An 18,655-nucleotide genomic window follows, 5' to 3' on the forward strand; every position below is an offset into this window, starting at 1 on the left:
CAGTAGGTCCAGTAGATCCAGTAGGCTCCTACCACTCCTACCACTGTGTGTGGTGGCACAATGTAGCCTTTACATGGAAACTGCATAAAACATCAGAAAATGCTGTCTTGAAGATGAGAATACTTTGGGGTTTTTTTCCTATCCCTTCTAAAAGATGGTAATTCACTGAGGCTGAATCAACACAGCCAAGTAGGAGCATGTTACCTCACTACAATGGCTTTGGAGGGAAGTAAAGTCAGAGATTTAACTCAACTTAATTCTATCAGTGCAAATGAGGAACCTCTCTGAGAATGACTGGAGAGATTCAGTGTAAAACAACCATGAAATCATTTTGGCCAACACAGCTGGTCTGAGCACCACTTGCCTTTCTCACGGTAGGAACGCTGTAATTTGTTGTCCAGAGGGGTGATAAATGCCCAACCCTGGAAACACCCAAGATGAGGTTATGTGGGGCTCTGAGAAACCTGACATAGTTGAAGATGTTCTTTCTCATGGTAGGAGGGCTGGCATAAGTGACCTTTAAAGGCTCCCTTCAACACAAACTATTCTATGATTTGCATGAACCTCCTTGAACCTAAAAGGAGAGTGACACCTACAGTGTCATGTAGCCTATGCTTTCAGATAAAACTAAAATGTTTGCACATAAATGTGTGCAGGATTTTTTTTTTTTTTTACAGCAGAGGGCTACTGCCTCTACACAAAGTCTGGATGAGTGAAGGAAGAGGAACATTGCACTGTGAAACAGTAAAGTAACAATGACACATGTTGTTGTCCTCAGCAACATGAGTAATAGCTGAAGTGCCCTGCCTTCATTGGGTGCAGTGATTTCAGGTAATTATCCACTCAATATCTTCTCTCATGAGCCATGCAGAACAAGTGAAATAAAAATACCTTCTCTGGCAGTGAATATAACCCAGGAGCCAAATCAGTAGGTAATCCACTTTCTCTATCCTCTGGAATCATTACTGATCTGATTAACAGATAATAATAATAATAAAAACGGAAGGGGTGGAGGCAGTTTGGAGCACAGGATCAGAATGCAGTGTGATGGTGGCCAGTTGGAAAAATGGGCTGAAATAAGGGATCCAGCAAACCTAGAGGATGGACATGAGTCAGTAATGCCACATACCTGTGGACAAACACAATAGCACAGTGGAATGCCAAATTTTGAGTGCCATATGAGTGCCATATTTAAGAGGCACCAAGCCATGGCTTCACCCTACACAGCACTGGCACAGCACATACTGGTGTAAACTTTTGAGAGCAGTGCACTGCCAGAAAGAGGAACACAGGACTATAGGAAGTTCAGAAAACAGCAAAAATTAACAGAGGTCTACAAAACATGACCTATGAAGACAGATTGAATGATCTGGCTTTGTTTAAAGTAGAAAAGTCTGAGGGGAGACATGTTAACAACTGTAAAATATGTAGAGGGTTGCTAAAACAAGAAGGTAATGAATTATTACCTCTGTAACTAATGAATTAAGACAGAGAATAATGGGTTTCAATTGCACCAATGGGATATCCCCCCTGGAGAGTCTGTGGAATCTCTGTCACTGGAGGTTTTGACCAGCAGTTTAGGCAAACATCTTTCATGAATGATTTAGAAGTAAATGCTTTGGGCTGGTGGGCTGGTCTTTGAAGATGATTTCCCAGGGGGTCTTCTGTGACTGGATGACAGAAGCCAGATAATAGTCACATTATTTTACACCTTTGTACTTTGGAACATATTTTCATCCAGCAAAACTAAACCAAAGAAATCAAAAACTCTCTCTTGTTTGGACAGAAGGGAAGGCATAAGTTAATTTGTTTAAATTAACTAAGACTTAAGCGGAACTAAGAATTAAGTGGAAATGTTTTGTTGTGGGTCATTTCATTTCAGACACAACGTAAAACTAATCTGGAAGGTCTTAATCTGGGAATGGAATGTATATTTCTTTGTTAAATCAAATTCATCATAGCTATAAATCTAATTTATGACACATCATTTACTCTGTTAGGTTCAGTATCTTTCTTTAACAACGTTCAGTTTTCATGAAAATATATATAAGAAAGACCTTCAGTTTAAATGTTTTTAATGTTTTAATGTTTTAAAAATTAAACTAATTTTTAAATGAAGGTGAGTTTTTTAAAGACATTATATTCACATCAAACATAAAGATTTAACATAAACCAATAAACATCACCTGACTTCTGTAGGCCCTCAAAGGTGTATTCAGCTTTTAGATTCTATACCGTTTTATCACCAAAATTTTTTAACACAGGTCTACTGTTTCCACTTCAAAGTTATTAAAAAGCTTGAGACAGTTTACACCTAGCAGTACCTTGTGTACAAAAATAAGCAGAATTATTCTGCCTTTAATGAAATAGAATTCTGAAGCACAGAATTTGGCTTAAGTGATCATGGGAATGTTGGTGGGTAGAAGTTCAACGTAGACAATAAGACAAAAAGCAGTATCTCCCAGAAAAACATCTTACATTGCACTTAAAATAGATTTCACTTTCAAACCTGCAAGGATTTCAGGGAAGGTCCCATTTTAATCTTTAGTTTCTGTTCCTCCATGTTTTTGGACTGCCACTCATGCATTGAAGCAAGGCATCCTAAATTAGATTTTAACAGAAATTCCCTACCACTTCATTTTTACTTATTAGGCATGTGCCAAATTTTTAAAAAATAGTTTTATGTATTTTTATTGATAGTTTCTCTTTCTGCAATAAAATACCATGAGACAAATAGATCTATTCATTTTTAAAAGGGAAAATACAAGGCACAACACAGTTCTAAAGAGATAATTTGGTATGATTAAATGAAAATATAATGGAAGAAAGAAAATAATAAGTGCTGCTGACTACTTCCAGATATTCCAGGATTATATAACTTTGTATCTAAATGCAATGATCATGTATAATGGAAAGCAATATACTTTTGTAGAATACATCCAAAAAGCACTTTTTTCATGGTTAGTTAATGAAATAGAAAAAGTCAAGTGAAAGCAGAGATGGCGGGCTTGCTCTTCCCCTCCTCCTGGCAGTGCAGCCCAAGCTTGCCCATATATTTGCTTCTATGCAGAAAACTGGGTATTACCTGATATTTTGTAAACCACTTAATCCCAAACAGTTTTTACAGCAACTGCTTCAGAGCAGTGCTGGCCATCCTGCTGTGCTTTCTGACCTTTACAGCACCAGAAAAAAACTGCTGTGTAAATCCATTGTAAGAATTCTGTGGCGTTTGGTAGATGTTCAGCTGGGAAAGTCCCCCACATAACAGCACACAGAAAGTCACAAAAACACCACTCTTCTCCCCAGCATATAGGACATTCAACGACAGATGACACAGCAGATATTTAATGAAACTAGACTATTCTCCTGCCAGCTGTTTTCTTCACATAGTGCTACATATTCCTTCAAAGCAAGACTTCTATTCTTAATCTATTTGGAAGTTATATTATAATCACTTTTTTTTTTCCTAAAAGCAGTCTGAAAGCATACTCAAAATTCCTGAAAATGACCTATTAATTATTTACATTTGCAGCTGTTTGTGCCAATTTTTTTAGATGAAGCATGCTATCCACCTTAGCTAACCAGGAATCTTTCCCATCTGCTTTTAGAACTTTCTAATTTCAAATAGCTTTGTCCTTAGAACAGAAACTGAACATATAAACTGTCAGGTTTGCCCACTAAAAACACAAAGGTATAGATGGTGCTTCTGTGGATACCCCCTTATGACTTTAACTCTTCAGTAATTAAGTATGCCCTCCTGTATCCTTCTGTCAAAGAGATCTCAGAAGGATTGCTATTGTGAAAATTACAGTGATTATGAAAATCCTAAATATATTATTATAAGATGGTAACACCATCCACCACAGTTTTTTCCTCCTATTTGCCATTAGAAAATTTTTTTCAAGCACTTAACTTTGCCAAACTTGAAGTGTGTCAGCTAAAGTTTTCCATTCTCAAAACCACAAGCATTCAAGCATTTATGAGTTGTCCAGGGGGGATATTTTTTTCTTTCTTAAGATGGAAAAAAATTATAGTGAATTTCCATTTGAAAAGTTCTAGTGCCTGTGTGGCAGGGTAGACTATCTGTCTCCCCCAAGGGAAAAAGGGGTTAACAAATTCTTGGGCTATGGAAGAGCTGCACATCCACAAGGGCTGGACAGATGAATGTCTCTATTCAGCATGGATTGATGATGCTGTGGTCACTGCCAAAATGCCCCAAAGAGCTTTCCTATCCAGAAAAAGTCCTTTATAAAAGTTAGCAGAAAGCAGCATACATCTGAGTCTCACTTTAAGGAAAGAGAGATAACACATTATGTTTGGAAGAGGATTTCCTCCTTCAGAGATCAAACTAGCTCAAGATTAGCAGGGGTTTTGGGGATACACACTGTCTGACTGGGTAATAACACCATTCAGTTCTAGAAGGTAAAAGACCTAGAATATGGAAGTATTTCCCTCTTATTTCAGTCCAATGGGGATTGTGATAACCTCCATGCTTGCAGCAAGAATTCATAGTTTTTCCAAGTGTGTCCTCTGGCTTAAACCTGAGAATATTATTCTTCTGTCATAAAAATGTGGTTTTTTTTTTTTTAAAAAAAGTAATAATTACAGTTCACACCTCTTCAGCAGATATTTCAGCCTCCCTGAAGAGTCAGTCACTACTAAGTTGCAACCCATGGCTCAGAAACACTTTACTTGCAAATACAGCTATGGGGTATCTTCTGTATTTGATAGTGACTCTTGATGTGGAATTCAGAGCATGCAGATGAGAAAATCAGCTAAATTAAGGTTGAAGAAGACCATCCTGAGGATCACTGTGGTGAAAATTAAAAAAAACTTGCTGATAATTTGTGGGTTTAGCATACCAGAATTTAGCTGCAACATAGAGGATGATTTCTTGGTTAATCTGATTTTGAATTGAAAAATATTTAAAAGTATTGAAGTGGGTTATTATACATTTGTTTTGATCATACAAAACCTGATTCTGATATTCAGAGTTCTGATGAGTATGATCTGGCTGCACTACACTGCTATAGTGATTGATAAGATCAGTGTTCTAGAGAGTACCTGGATATGATACAGCATATCCTACCAGTGTATGATGTTTCTCAGCAAAAACCTGCTAATTCCTTTACAGAAGAATGTTTTAATGGGAACTAAACAGCTTATAAAAATAACTTGATCAACATATACTAAATATTACATGCATTAATTAAGGACATCAATTAAATAAAACATTCTTTACAGTACTAAAAGTGACCTGGCTTTACTGATTGGTGTTAAAATGGGGGTAATAACTCAAATTTTTATTTTTTATTTTTTTCTTTTAAGTAATCTGATTAATAAATTTTCTTCTAGCAAGTTTAACTTTGAGAAGGCAGCACAATTCTGCAAGGAAAAGAAAAACTCAGTCTCCTTTCACCAGTCACACACATGATCTCTACTCTTAGCTTAAATCTTTTTTCTAAGAGCATGACAAGTAACCTTGTCTTAAGACAATGTTAAGAAGAACACAAGAAATTAGCTTTTTTTCTGATAATTTTATTTTCATATAATTTTAACATTTTTGACAATATTTAACAGTTATTTCAAAGACAGAAATAGTTTATTTTAAAGAGAAGACATTTGTCACATATTCCCTAAGGAATTTACAGAATGCAGTATAAATAGTAAACCGGTAAAATTCTGTCTTCAAACAACATCCATGCTATGGATCCATGCTAACCCCAAAAAAGTATAACAGATGGACTCTCATGGCATTTCAGAAAGACATAAAATCCTTCTTTCTTTCAGATTAATTTAAAAATTTGCCACAAACAGATCTAGCTTTAAAAATTGAAATTTGTTATTTTACTTGCATTTCCAGTCTAAAGTGGTCCCTGTCTAGCAAAGCACTACAGAATGCACCTACATAAAGAACCCAAGAAGACCTTGAAAGCCACTTCTGTAGTGATTTGCTAGAATGAAGTCAGAATGAGTAGTCTCCTCCTTTTTGTGATCTTCCACCCTTATTTTTGCAATATATGTAACAGATTGTAGAACAGAAAAACTTTGAGAACAGCTTGAGAAACTTCCTGAAAATAAAATCAGAAGAAAACTGTAGTTTAAAAGGGAATGTTATGCCACTTGCTTCTGGCCAGTTACCAGTCTCCTTTCTCTCAGCAAGTCATTATTCTCAGAGTACCATGGCCAAAGCTCCACAGGTTGGCGAGTATCAGGGTAGAAACAATCGGAGTTTGCCATCCAAGGTGGCTGTGGTGAGCTGCAGTTCAAAAGAGAAGAACATATGGCTTTAATGAAGATCTTTCCAGTAAGCACAGTTTGCTTTAGAGCAACAAACCAAATGAAGATCATTAAGAAGATATTTAAATTACTTCTATGTTAAGAGGTCTAGGATTCATTTTTAAAAAAAAACCAAAACCCTAGACTCTCAACCAAGCTAATCTGAAAATTCCATTTCACTTAGATTTTTATTTTCCAACTATTTTCAAATTTGTGTCAACATCCGCTAACCCATCAACAGTCTGTAAAACTGAAGCATATGTTAAAACCACATAGAAAGTCAAACAGACTTCACTGTGTATGACTCAAGAAGGGAATATGGAAGAAATAAGAAAACGAGCTGGAATAAATGAAGATGGAAAATACTGTGAATTAAATCAGGCATACCAACAAATACAGTTTTCTGATTTTTATTGGTGTTAAGTGTAGAGTAAGAATTTCCTTTGTAAGAAAGTATGCTGAAAAATTTTATGAAGAGGCAAGTCTTGAAGACATGCATAAAGAGCCTTCAGCTGCATTAGCTTTCTTTCACCCTGCTGAGAAGATCTTAATTATAAAATAAGAGGCAATACTGTTTCCTACACTTATTCCTACAAACAAGCACTTGAAAACCTGCTCTATCTCAGAAAAGGACAATCTACAAATGACACCACTTATTTGTCATTAAAAATTCAAGGTACTTGCTCCTTGCAAACTAAGATTTACAGTTATTTCTCATCAGTGATAAAAAATCTGAAGGGCTGGAACCAAACAGGCATCTCATGCTCTGACAAGTTCATTTGGCATAGTTTTTCATCCTCACTTTTCTTGATCTCTTTTCTTTGATACACTGACTCATTTATTTTATTCCTCTGGATAAAGGAACACTGTGGTAAATAAATCATCTTCTTGGGTTTGTATTCCCTCATTCAATATCTCCAGTGATCAATTCTTCTAATCTCTCGTGTTATCTCCCAAGACTTATTTTCTTTTTTTCTTATTCTCGCTTACGTAACCTGAAAATATAGAATATCCAGAGCCATCCAATCTAATTTCTCCAACTCTAATTTTAACAGCTATCCAAGATAATAACATACTTCCAAAGACTTCTAATATGTCTGTATCTACCTCTGCAACTTACTATTATGTTTTTATTTAACACAGACAGCAACTAAGCACCACACAACTGCTTACTTACTCACTTGCTCCACCCCAAGGAGGATGGGGCAGAGAATCAGGACAATAAAACTGAGAAAGTTTATGGGTTGAGATAAAGACACTTTAATGGGACACAAAAGGAAGAAAATAACAATAATATTAATGATAATGAAAATGATGAAAGAATTATAACATACAAAACAAGTGATGCACGATGCCTGCCACTCACTGACCTATGGCTAGACACTTTGCCAGCAGATGCACTAACCCAGATTTCCCCTCAGTTCATATGCACTGAGCATGACATCATCTGGTATAGAATATCCCTCTGGCCAGTTTGAGTCATCTGTCCTGGCTGTGTTCCTCACTTCTTCTGCCCTTTCAGCCTTCTTGCTGGCAGAGCAGGAGAAGCTGAAAAATCTTTGACTTGGTAAAAACACTATTTGGCAACAACTAAAACTTCAGTGTGTTGTCAACATTATTCTCATACTAAATCCAAAACACATCAAGTACTAGGAAGAAAATTAACTCTGTTCCTGCCAGAACCAGGACATATTGGAAAAATGATGTAAATGTAAAATACATAAGAAACGTGTCCTTTCTAAATTTCTGTAGCCATTTATTGTGTGAGCGGAAAAAAAAGAAAATGCTTTTATCATTATTTCATGTTATCAAAAGAAAACTAACATAACCTAAGAAATCAGATATTTATTCTGTTTTATTAGAGGAGATAATATAAAAATCCTCCTTAGCTTTCAATTTAAAATAAAATAATTTTAAACAAAATGAAGTTTTACAAGACCTAAGGTGGTCATCTTGTCCATCTTCCTGCTCTCAGTGCAACTACAGAAAACATTAGATGAGTGTAGCTATGGCTTTGTCTGGCTAAATATTGAAAAAATTCAACAAAATTTTACAACTCATTCCAGTGTTCAAGTGCCTTGTCAGTTGTATTTCAGTTCTTTTCCCTAATGTCCAACCTGAGCCTCAAAAACTGCAATGTGTGGTCAATCCTCCTATGACATCCTCTGACAGTACTGAAACACAGCTTGGCTTCCGCCTGCTAAATGTATTCACTACACTGCTATTACATTCTGCTTCCAGGGGCCTTCTGTTTTCATTCACCACAAAAAATTATCTTTCTACTCCAACTATCCCCCTCCACACTTTTGGCAGCACCAAAACAATCAATGAATTGTTGGCTGAACTAAAAACAACCACCTTCTGGCTTAAAGATCCTTCCTTGGTCATGTGCTCTAAACTGTTGTCTCTCAAGTCCTTCTCCTTCCTTTCCCCTGTCTCTTATTTTTTCCACCTGTTTTCCTTAGAAGTTGATATGCTGAGGTTGGTCTTTGACTGCACCATTCTCCTGAGAAGTGTAACACTCAACATTTTGCCATGAACAAAACGTACATATCTATATATAGAGCCAGTAGTTTTTATCTAGCCCAGTCAATGCTTTAAAAGCCTAAAAATTACTAGATAGTTAACACTTATAATGCCAAAAATGCCTAATTATTAAAAAAAAAATTCATAAAAAGTAGAGGGTTTGATGGGGTCAATTAGTCATTAGCATCCTGAGTTCTCTCAGTGTTAGTGGTGATTTTCATTCTCAGATTTAGTTTTTTTCTTGGGTTATATATTTAGACATTATATGAGTTAATGTAAACTAGCTCTGGTTCAATGGATTGAAAGTCTGTTAGTATACTGAGTTCATCTTCTGGTTTGATGTTGTCAGAGACAAGCCCAAAATGCACCCTCATTAAGGATACAGCAATGAGAAGTGAAGTGAGATAAGCAGGGACAGCTGGGAGACTCCAAAGCACATATCTGACCCAAACTAAATTGCTAATACACATTCACAGGGTGTCCAGTTTAGCCTTCAGATTTTAGAATTAAATCCTGTGCCTGACTGATGAAAGAGCATGTGCACTTATGTAAGTGTCATACTTTGTAGAATCACAGAATATGCTGAGTTGGAAGAGTCTCACAAGGATAATTGAGTTCAACTCCTGGTCCTGCACTATCCCCAAGAGTCACACCATGTGTCCAAAAGCATTGTCCAAGTGCTACTTGAACTCTGCCAGATTTGTGTTATATTTTAAGCAATACAGAAATTTTAGTTAATAGTGTTATACCAATAAAATAACAGGCTAAAGCTAATTACAATTTGTATTGACACAGATAATAAGAGTTACTAAAAAATCTAGCCTGTAGGACCCTTGATATTCCTGATTTATCACACTTAAGAACTATTAAAATGGATTAATAGTGTTCTCAACTGTATTTGGAATCCATAGAAATTTCAGTAAGATTTTTTTTTAAAAAAATAACTTATGTCAGTATTACATTTCCAAATAATGCAAGCATGTTACTTCATTCAAACCCCTCAGCTCCCAAACATGTTACTCCAAAACTGTGTTTTACATTATATTTGAAATCTCTATAGTAAAGTCAATATACTACTAACCATTAAAAAAGGGAAAAAAAACCAAAAACAAACCAAACTCCCAAATTATGTATTACAATTACATATTCAAATCTTGGCATCAGTTCTGTGAATACTTTGACCTATGTAAAGGTTTCCTATGGGACAAACACTAGAACATTATGGAACATTATGAAAGTGTGGACTATTTTCTCTATTGATGGATATAAGAGGGAAGAAAAGACCTTCAAGTAGGGCAGAGGAGAAGTTCAAAGTTCTGTGCATTTTAGAAGTTTTTTTTTTAAAAGTCAAGCTTTTAAAAGGACCTATGACATTTGGCACCAGAATGCGGAGGAGAACAAGTTCTTGAACACAGCTCTCTTCTACTTCATGGTCTGCACAACATATAAAACTTTATTGGGTATTTAAGCTTAAAGCAGTGACATGAAGTGTTGGAAGGCTGTCAGTTAACAGTATGATTTTCAAAACAATGTCTACTGCATTACCTTTAATATTAACACAATATATAATTTTTTCTAGAATTACCTTTGCTTGGAGGGAAATTTGTTTCTGTAGTGATATCACACCGAAAAAAAAAAACCAACCCAAAAACCATCCTGCAAATTAGAGACCTGGATTTTTTTTTAAGGCACAAACACAAACAGTTGAATTTGCATAGAAATGCATCAAACTAATATTCTGTTTTAATATTTCACACATTGCACATATGTGTATGTGTAGAGATATAAATATATATATATATACGTGCATACGTATACAGGGCAGGCTTCAAGACGTCATGTACTTCATGAAATAAGAATCAAAGCAATTTCAGCTGGTTTCACATTACAGGTACATAACATCTTTTTGCTTTCTTTTAGTTAGTATAAGTATGCATAATATGCAAGTAGAGACACAAATTTTTAACAAGTCGACCAGCTGTACAGCAAAATGTATCATCTGGCCAAAAGTTCAGTATCTAAGCAGAAAAGATGGGAATATAGTTTTTAGGCTGTTAGTATTTTGAGATTTCATTATTCAAACTATTCTATGAAAATAAGAGGCCAGAAATAGAACCAATGCTCTTGAATTTTGCATTTGTTTCACAGCTATCAACAAGCAAGAGCAACAGGAAAAGGAAACATTATGGAATTGGACTTTACTATATTTTTCCTCTTCAGAAAGTGGAGTCTAAAGCAACGTAGAACTCATCACCTTTACTCCTGAAGATCTATAGTGCATAAAGGCTTTACCAAATCAAAATTAGAGTTGAAGCCTAGAACAGAAGATATGTAAGTAGCACTTTGGAAAGATTTGCTTTCTTGAAAGATGAGTGTTTAATTTGACAGCAGCACTCCTAAGCATTCAGTTAGTTAAATTGAAGCCACATGGTTTTTTTGCAGAGAGAAGGCAGAAGCTTTTATTCTTAAGACAGCTCTCCTATTGCAGAAATGAGAATTGAGTAGAAATTATAAAAAACAGGTTAAGAGCTTTAAACCATAATTCCTTCAGGTGTATGATACACATATAACCGTACAGGGGTAAGTACATGTAGTGTCACTCGAGCTGAGAACTTCAGTTTTTATAGTTCTTGTAGATGACATGCTCACATTTTTCATCCCATTATGCTCAGTGCATGGATGATCAATTTTAGTGTCTCTAGTTTCTGTATTTGATATGATTTGCATATCAGAGGTAGCTTGCCTATCTAGAGGGACTCAAGATCAGAGGCAACCATAAATAAGACATTAAACTGCTGTTACACGACACACTGATGATGTTTATATAGAGATGCTGTAGGAAGGCTTTTTGCCTTAAAGAGAAGAAAGTTTTTTCTAGAATTGATAGGAAGACTAATTGTATTGAAAGTCAAATAATTCAACAGATCTAAGTTGTAAGAGGAAAACATCTCAAAGAAAGTAAGCTAGGGCTGTAGAGAGGCCAAGGAATAAAAACGTTTTTCCAGACAACCTATATGTGCAGAACCGCATCAAAAAAATTATGAAAATGTAACAGATCCACCATATCCAGTATTTCCACTAGTCACACAAACAAACCAACAAATACATTTAAAGATAACTAGGTATAAAAATATTCTATTCTTTTCATAAAGGACTGGAATTTCAGCCTCTCCAGGATTCATTATTGTTGAGATTTATGAATTTACCTCTCTTCTATGCTGTCTTTAATGTAAAGCATAACTCTACTGCCAGCAAGGAGCAGTCTGTGTTCCCTATACACTTTGTAGGCATGTACTGCAGTGCCTCCACTGATTACCTTTCTTCCACCAAGTCTGTGATAAGCCTAACAGGGCACCCAGGGCCACCTTCACTCAGTGCTGTCCACCCTGTTTTTCCATCTTATTTCTTCAGTTTTAAAACCTTTTGTCTTCCCTTATGACTCATATTAAGTTCATCTCTTCTGGACAGATGTTCCTGGAACCTCCTGGGAAGTTTCTCTAAAGCATAATACTTTTAAATGTATTACCTGCATTTCTTTGCTGTCAGCCTTTAATAAATATTATTTACATGCTCAATAAAAGCAGAATTTTCATATATTTCATTTAACATGATATTTTTATAGGCAAGTAAAACTAGTAACTCCCAATAATTCTTGTGATGTGTTAAAATTACTTGATCAACTTGCTCTTGCACTCTTCATTACAGTTATGTAAGATCCGTTTCAAATTATGTTCACAAATCTGGAAATACTGAGTTTGGTTGTGGAAAGGTTTTTTGGCACTTTTTTGATTGGTTTGGAGGGTTTTTTGTTTTGGTCTTTTGAGATTTTTTTTTGGTTGGTTTCTTTTGGTTGGTTTTTAGGAGGGTTTTTGTTGTTTTCTCATTTGTTTTTTTTTTTTTCTATCAATCCCTATATGCTCTAGATTTCTTCCATATTATCATATTATTTTTTTCTCAACCTAAATAACTACAAAATAATTACCAGTAAATTACTTTTTCTTCCTAGCAGATGAATTGAGTTGCCTGCTGAATATATGTTCAAAAGGCAGTCACAGAAAATGTCTTACTGCATATCTCTGGTTTAAAATTAAGAAACTACAGACATAAAGGTTCATAAGGAAGAACTGTAACTAGAAAGATCAAAACCCAGTAAACTGGAATAGTTTTTTAATCTTTTCTTTGGCTAAGGAACAGAGAAGAGGAATAAAGCATATCAATATTGATAAAAGTATTCAAGTCAAAAAAGGAGAAGAAATTTCAAAACAAAGCCCAGCCATTTTATTCCTATTCCCATCTGAAGTTCAGGCAAACTCTGTCTTAAAATGCCTTTTTATTTAAATTAATAAACTGGCCCTCATATCTAAGGTAGGGATTTTTTCCCATGGCAAAACTCCAATTGACTTTTTGGGGACCAGGACTGTAAGATCTTTAATTTACAGTATGTACGTGTAAGCCACTTCATCAGTAGTTCTGACTTCCCTTGCCAGATCACAGATGCACAGAAAGCTGAGTCTTACTTTAGATTACTTAATTATACTTCCACTAAATTAACTAGAAAATTTCCTATCAAGTTAAGAGTTTTGAGGTATTTTGATTTGTTTGAAAAACAGAGCTGAGATGGGTTCAGAACACAAAGGAAACACATCTCAGACACCAAAATCTTACAGCAAGGACATTTCTAGTTTCTGCAGACTTCAACGTTTCCATCCAGCATTCTACACAGTCCCCACACCCTGAGACCCACACCATTCTCAGTGAGATGGTAGGAGACCTCATCTTATGCCCAGTCCCAAATCACACAATAATCCACAGTGGTTCTTACATCAGAAGTCAAATGTCAATGTGTCTGACTGTAGCCCAGCAAAACAGCAATACTTTCTGATGTGGGAATCCAAACACTGCACAGATAATTCATGGAAAAGGGAAAAACTTAGTCTAGAGTAAGGGATTTTGAAGGGCCACAGAGAAAGTAGCACAGTACTACCAATGCTTGAGATAGAGTTGCTGCAGACAACATAAGAATCTGAATTTTTTCACTCATCATGTAAGAACTGATGAGTGATTTTGAGGTTTTCCTCATCAATGATGCAATTTGTGACATACTATTCTTTGCATATTATTTCTCAAATCGCCAGACATGATTCTTGGCTGCCTTGTACAAGGAAGTTTGGCTTTCCTTGCAAAGGCTAAACTGTGCCTGCATCAAGCCTACTGGAGTCAATAATAGATACCATTTCTTGAGGCCAGTGGAGCATATCTTGAAATGCAATGTCCAGAACTTGCTACAGGGTCCCTTGTAGTGATTCAGGACCACTGAGGCAGTTTGGATAAACTACAAAAATTGATTGATGTCTGACATTCATGTTTCCACCCCTCATTCAATGCACTTAGTGCAAAACTTGGCAACCAATAATATGACTGACTTCATTTACTAATTATGCCTGTATACCAAGAAATGGGTTTCTAATTTACCTTAATTAGAGGCACCATGCTAAACAACTGAAGCTATTTAAATTTTATTTCTGCCACCGATAAATAATTTCTATTCCTATGTCTTGTTACCTCTGCTAATTCTTTTTTGGCTTCCATTTTCTTTCTATTACATCAACATCAATAAGAAATTTAAAACATATCATGAACATTTCCTCTGCTTTACTCACCCTATTGGTAAAATCATGCCATAAATTAACAATGCATGTTTACATGGGCATTTAGACATGAGTTCATATCCATACACATACAGAGAGATTTTTGTTTCTTCAGACTTTAAAAGTTGGTTATGTATTGGTTGTGTTTCAGATAAAGAATTGGTTGTGTTTCAGATAAAGAATACATCAGAGCCTTTCTTACTGAACCCTAAAAGGTTCAGAAATATGCATTTAAACAGGAGTGCTATGTTAATATTACTCTATCTTTATAAATACACATCAATTTACATATAAAAACACACAACAGCATTTAAAATACAGCTGGCTTCCCTCAGGATATTACATTGAGGAAGCTTAAAATGTCTTACTTCACTGGCTCACATACATAAAAGTTGCAGAAGAAATAAACCTATCCATTGTTAGACTAACATAACCTAAACTTTTACAATTTGTTATAAATTTACTGTATCTAAACAGCCTATAAGCATTCCTATCTGGAATTTATTTCCTTTGAGAGTTCATACTCAGACAAACAAACACTTCTTTGTTTTCTGATAAAAAAGTTGAACAGTTTTGATGTTCCTGGATGAAGCCATGCTCCCATTGGAATTGAAAGGAAAGTCACCAGCAACTACAAAGAGCTGGAAATAATTTCTAGGGTTTTGTGGTTTATACCACCAACAAAGATGACCACTTCTGCTTTAGGTATTCATCTTAACTGCTTCATCTGTTTTGTAGTCATAAAAAGAGACTCAAAGAGTTTTAAAATCTTGCAGAGATTGAGATGTGGAGTAGGAATGCTACAAAAATATTTTCAATTGTAAGAAAAAAGAAAGACTAAGGAGCAGATTCTCATTCTTAATCAGATTTAAACCAGATAATACTTCTGGTTTCCATGTTTTAACTCCACTTTTTCATTGCTTTGACTTGTATCATAGTCAGCTGCAAATGGATCTTCTACCGAAAAATTTCACCATGGAATTCATTCTTTAGGTGGTCACCTTAGCTGCTCATAAAACAGTGTAAGGAAAGTAAGTACTTCGAAAAGGAATCCAGGAATCCAGCACACAAAGTAGGAAGATGCTTGCCAACAGAGATAACAGAGGAACAATGAAATCACAGAAATGTCTTACCTTCCATCCTTTCCCTGACTCCTTACCCAAGAAAGGCAGTGGGAAGCTCACTTCACTAGGGATTCGTGGTCTAAAACATGTTCCTGATTTTTATTTTTTTTTTTATGGCCTGCATTGCTGTATCTATTATTTGATTACTGCAATTCATATCGGATTTTTTTTTAGGTTTTAGAATGTTTTATTTAATATTCACTTTGTATATACGCACACACACACACACACATATACATATACATATATATATGTGTGTGTGTGTGTGTGTGTGTGTGTGTGTGTTAGGAAGGGAACCTCCAGGATAGGTTATGGCATGTGGCTGCAGTTACGTGCAGAAGTTGGCAGTGTCATTCATTTCCAGATGAACTAAATAATAACCTGCACTGACATTTCACCACAAACTAAGCATAGGACATGAAATGAAAAGAGTATTCTAGATCAAGAAATATTTATCTGTTTCATGTACGATCAAGATCCATTCTGTGATTAAGTGTTTCTATCCGTAACTTCCAACTAGAAGTCTGTTCCAGCTTCTCACTCATTTGATTACTAGGTAGGAAACTAGGAAAGAGACTTTAAGTTTTTCTATGGTTGTTGTTTCTCAGGAATACTTTTAAAAAGTTTCATGGATGGACTAGACAATTCTACTAAGAATTCATTTCAGGATTTCAGGCAATTCTCCCTTTCCTTTTCCCTTGAGGTAGTTCTCTATCTCAAGTTCTGTGCAGCAGAAACAAATTTGCACAATCAGAAGACAGTTGTTAACCTGGCTGCTGATTTTTTCAGCCACATCTCCTCTTTTAATGTGGGTCATTGTAATAAAGGGGTTGTCATAATAATTACAGCTTATTGAAGGCCATCTTGCAGTCAGATTGCTGTCCATTTTCCCAGAGAGATTGTGGAGCCTCCATTGTGGAAGATACCCAAAAGCTGACTGGACATGGGTCTGAACAACCTGCTGCAGGTGGCCCAGCTTGAGCAGAGGGGTTGGACTGGATGACTTCCAGAAGTCTCTTCCAATTTCAACCTTTCTATGATTCTGTACTAATAGGTTGCTGAAAAAGTGATGTGAAGATACTGCATGATGAAAAACAACAAAGAGCACAGTGCAGTTATGTGGTTTAATCATTTTTATATGAGAAAGAAAGTTCCAAGACCAGTCAAACTTGCAAAGGTTAAAGCAAATTCCAATTAAATTTAAAAAAAAATAGGTATAATTAGTGGTACTTTTAATACATTTTTAATTTAGAAAACGCTATTACTCTATGCTTACAATAGCAACTTTTGAAAGTCTGCAAAATACACTCATATGGCTGGACAAATGATCAGGAATGTTTTCCAGATCATTTGTTTTAATGATGGGTTTGAAACAACTTAAATGTAATCTCAGCCATTCTTCAAAAGCCTGCCACAATCTCTGAGGCTACTAATGTTTGCATGACATCATTGACTTTACAATCCTGTCTCTTCGCTCAGTAATTAAATAAACTGAGGAAAACATAAAAAAAGATTTTTTACTAGCATCCCACTCAGGTGTATAATTTCAAATTCCACTTCAAAATCTGGACATTAGCTCACAGGAAAATACACTAAAAACCAAAATTATTTCATGCAAACCTAGCCACACAAGCATAATCAGGCACTCCTCTTCAAAGAAGTAGTTTTACACCCCTAATTATCCTTGAAACACCAGAGGAATGGATTTTTCTTCCTAAAACTGAGGCTTGTATCAGAATTTAACAGCCTCACATTTTGTCTTTTATTATTCCAAACTCAAATGACTGAACTCATTTATTTGGAGTATACTCTTGGGGTTTTTTACCAAAAACCAGATATTCTCATGCAATTTCCATATTTAATATAGTCACTTCATTATTAAATGATGTATCACAAAAAACAGATATGTAAGCATTTTGTATGAAAGTATTTCTATTAATTCTTGCATTCAACATTTTCAAAACAAAATGCAAGAGTAAAAGGAAATTCTCAGTTATTCATCCTGAATAGTGTTGTTTCTATCCTCATACGATATTTACAAAATTTCTCCAAGTGGCATAAAAAAGCTTTGAGAAAGAACAACTTTTTAAAAAAAAAAAAATAATTAGGTGTTAAGTACTGATCAGAGGCCCAAAGCAGCATAATGAAGTCATTTGTGCCTGGCAGACCTAGACCCAGTTTAAAGCAACTGCAGGTGTATGCATTTCTTCAGTGTACCTATATACACAGATTAAACTGTCACCATAGTTTAAAATAGTTTGAAATAAAATGTATCAGATTAGTTGTTAAAAGAAAGGGCTATAAAAATAAACATATCATTAAAACATTTAGCAATTCCCACAGGGGCTGGAGGCATCCTAAATTTTGCTCAGTTTTAGTTTACTACTGGGTTAACAATTTAAATAAAGAAAATAAACAATTATTATTTACTAATCTTCTTATATGCTTATACCAAAAAATTTTCTACTGAGATATGGTGAGTTTATTTAAAAACTTTTTTTTTAAATGCTACCAATGTAATTTTTAAAGAACATTAAATTGATGGAAATGCTAAAAACCCTCAGTTCTGCCCTACCCTAAAAAATATAGTATGATATTTTTATGTAAGTTAATTTTTCTAAAGCCTCTTAATATTTACTAATGACCTTTAGGACATGCATTCTGAAATTTATTAAAGCAAAAGTACAATGACTAAATAATTCCAGATGTCTATTAATCTTGCCTAAAATGGTAGAAAACAATGAAATTTGTATTTGCATCTTCAATTAACACATGTATGAAACAAAGTTTAACCTGAGATTAAAATTTAACCTTATACATGAACTGCAGAACTGTACCTTCCTAATCACAACAGAAATGTATTTTCACAAAAAATCATTGCACTAGTATTATATTATCACTTTCCCAGAGAATAAAAGAGATTCCACTTTGTCAAAAATACTTCTGGGAGCAACTACTGAAAGTAATTCTTAAGATGGACTTTGAAGAAGAGGAGAAGCCAAATGTATTTTCCATATATAATGAAGTACAGCTGCTGGCAGCCAAAAACCATAAAACATAATGAGATGTCACCACCAG

At 35.1% G+C, this 18,655-nt stretch overlaps 1 protein-coding gene across 1 annotated transcript in view; it reads right to left on the reverse strand.

Annotated features, from left to right (window-relative positions):
* Positions 1-5,611: 5,611 nt before the first annotated feature.
* Positions 5,612-18,655, reverse strand: part of WDR27 (WD repeat domain 27) — a 95,712-nt gene continuing 82,668 nt past the window's right edge. The window contains exon 24 of the mRNA XM_033512650.1: positions 5,612-6,259. Within this exon, the coding sequence (XP_033368541.1) occupies positions 6,212-6,259 (48 nt within the window). The 3' untranslated portion in view covers positions 5,612-6,211. The remainder of the gene's footprint in view (positions 6,260-18,655) is intronic.

Source organism: Parus major, chromosome 3, assembly GCF_001522545.3.
Source record: "Parus major isolate Abel chromosome 3, Parus_major1.1, whole genome shotgun sequence".
Taxonomy (NCBI): domain Eukaryota; kingdom Metazoa; phylum Chordata; class Aves; order Passeriformes; family Paridae; genus Parus; species Parus major.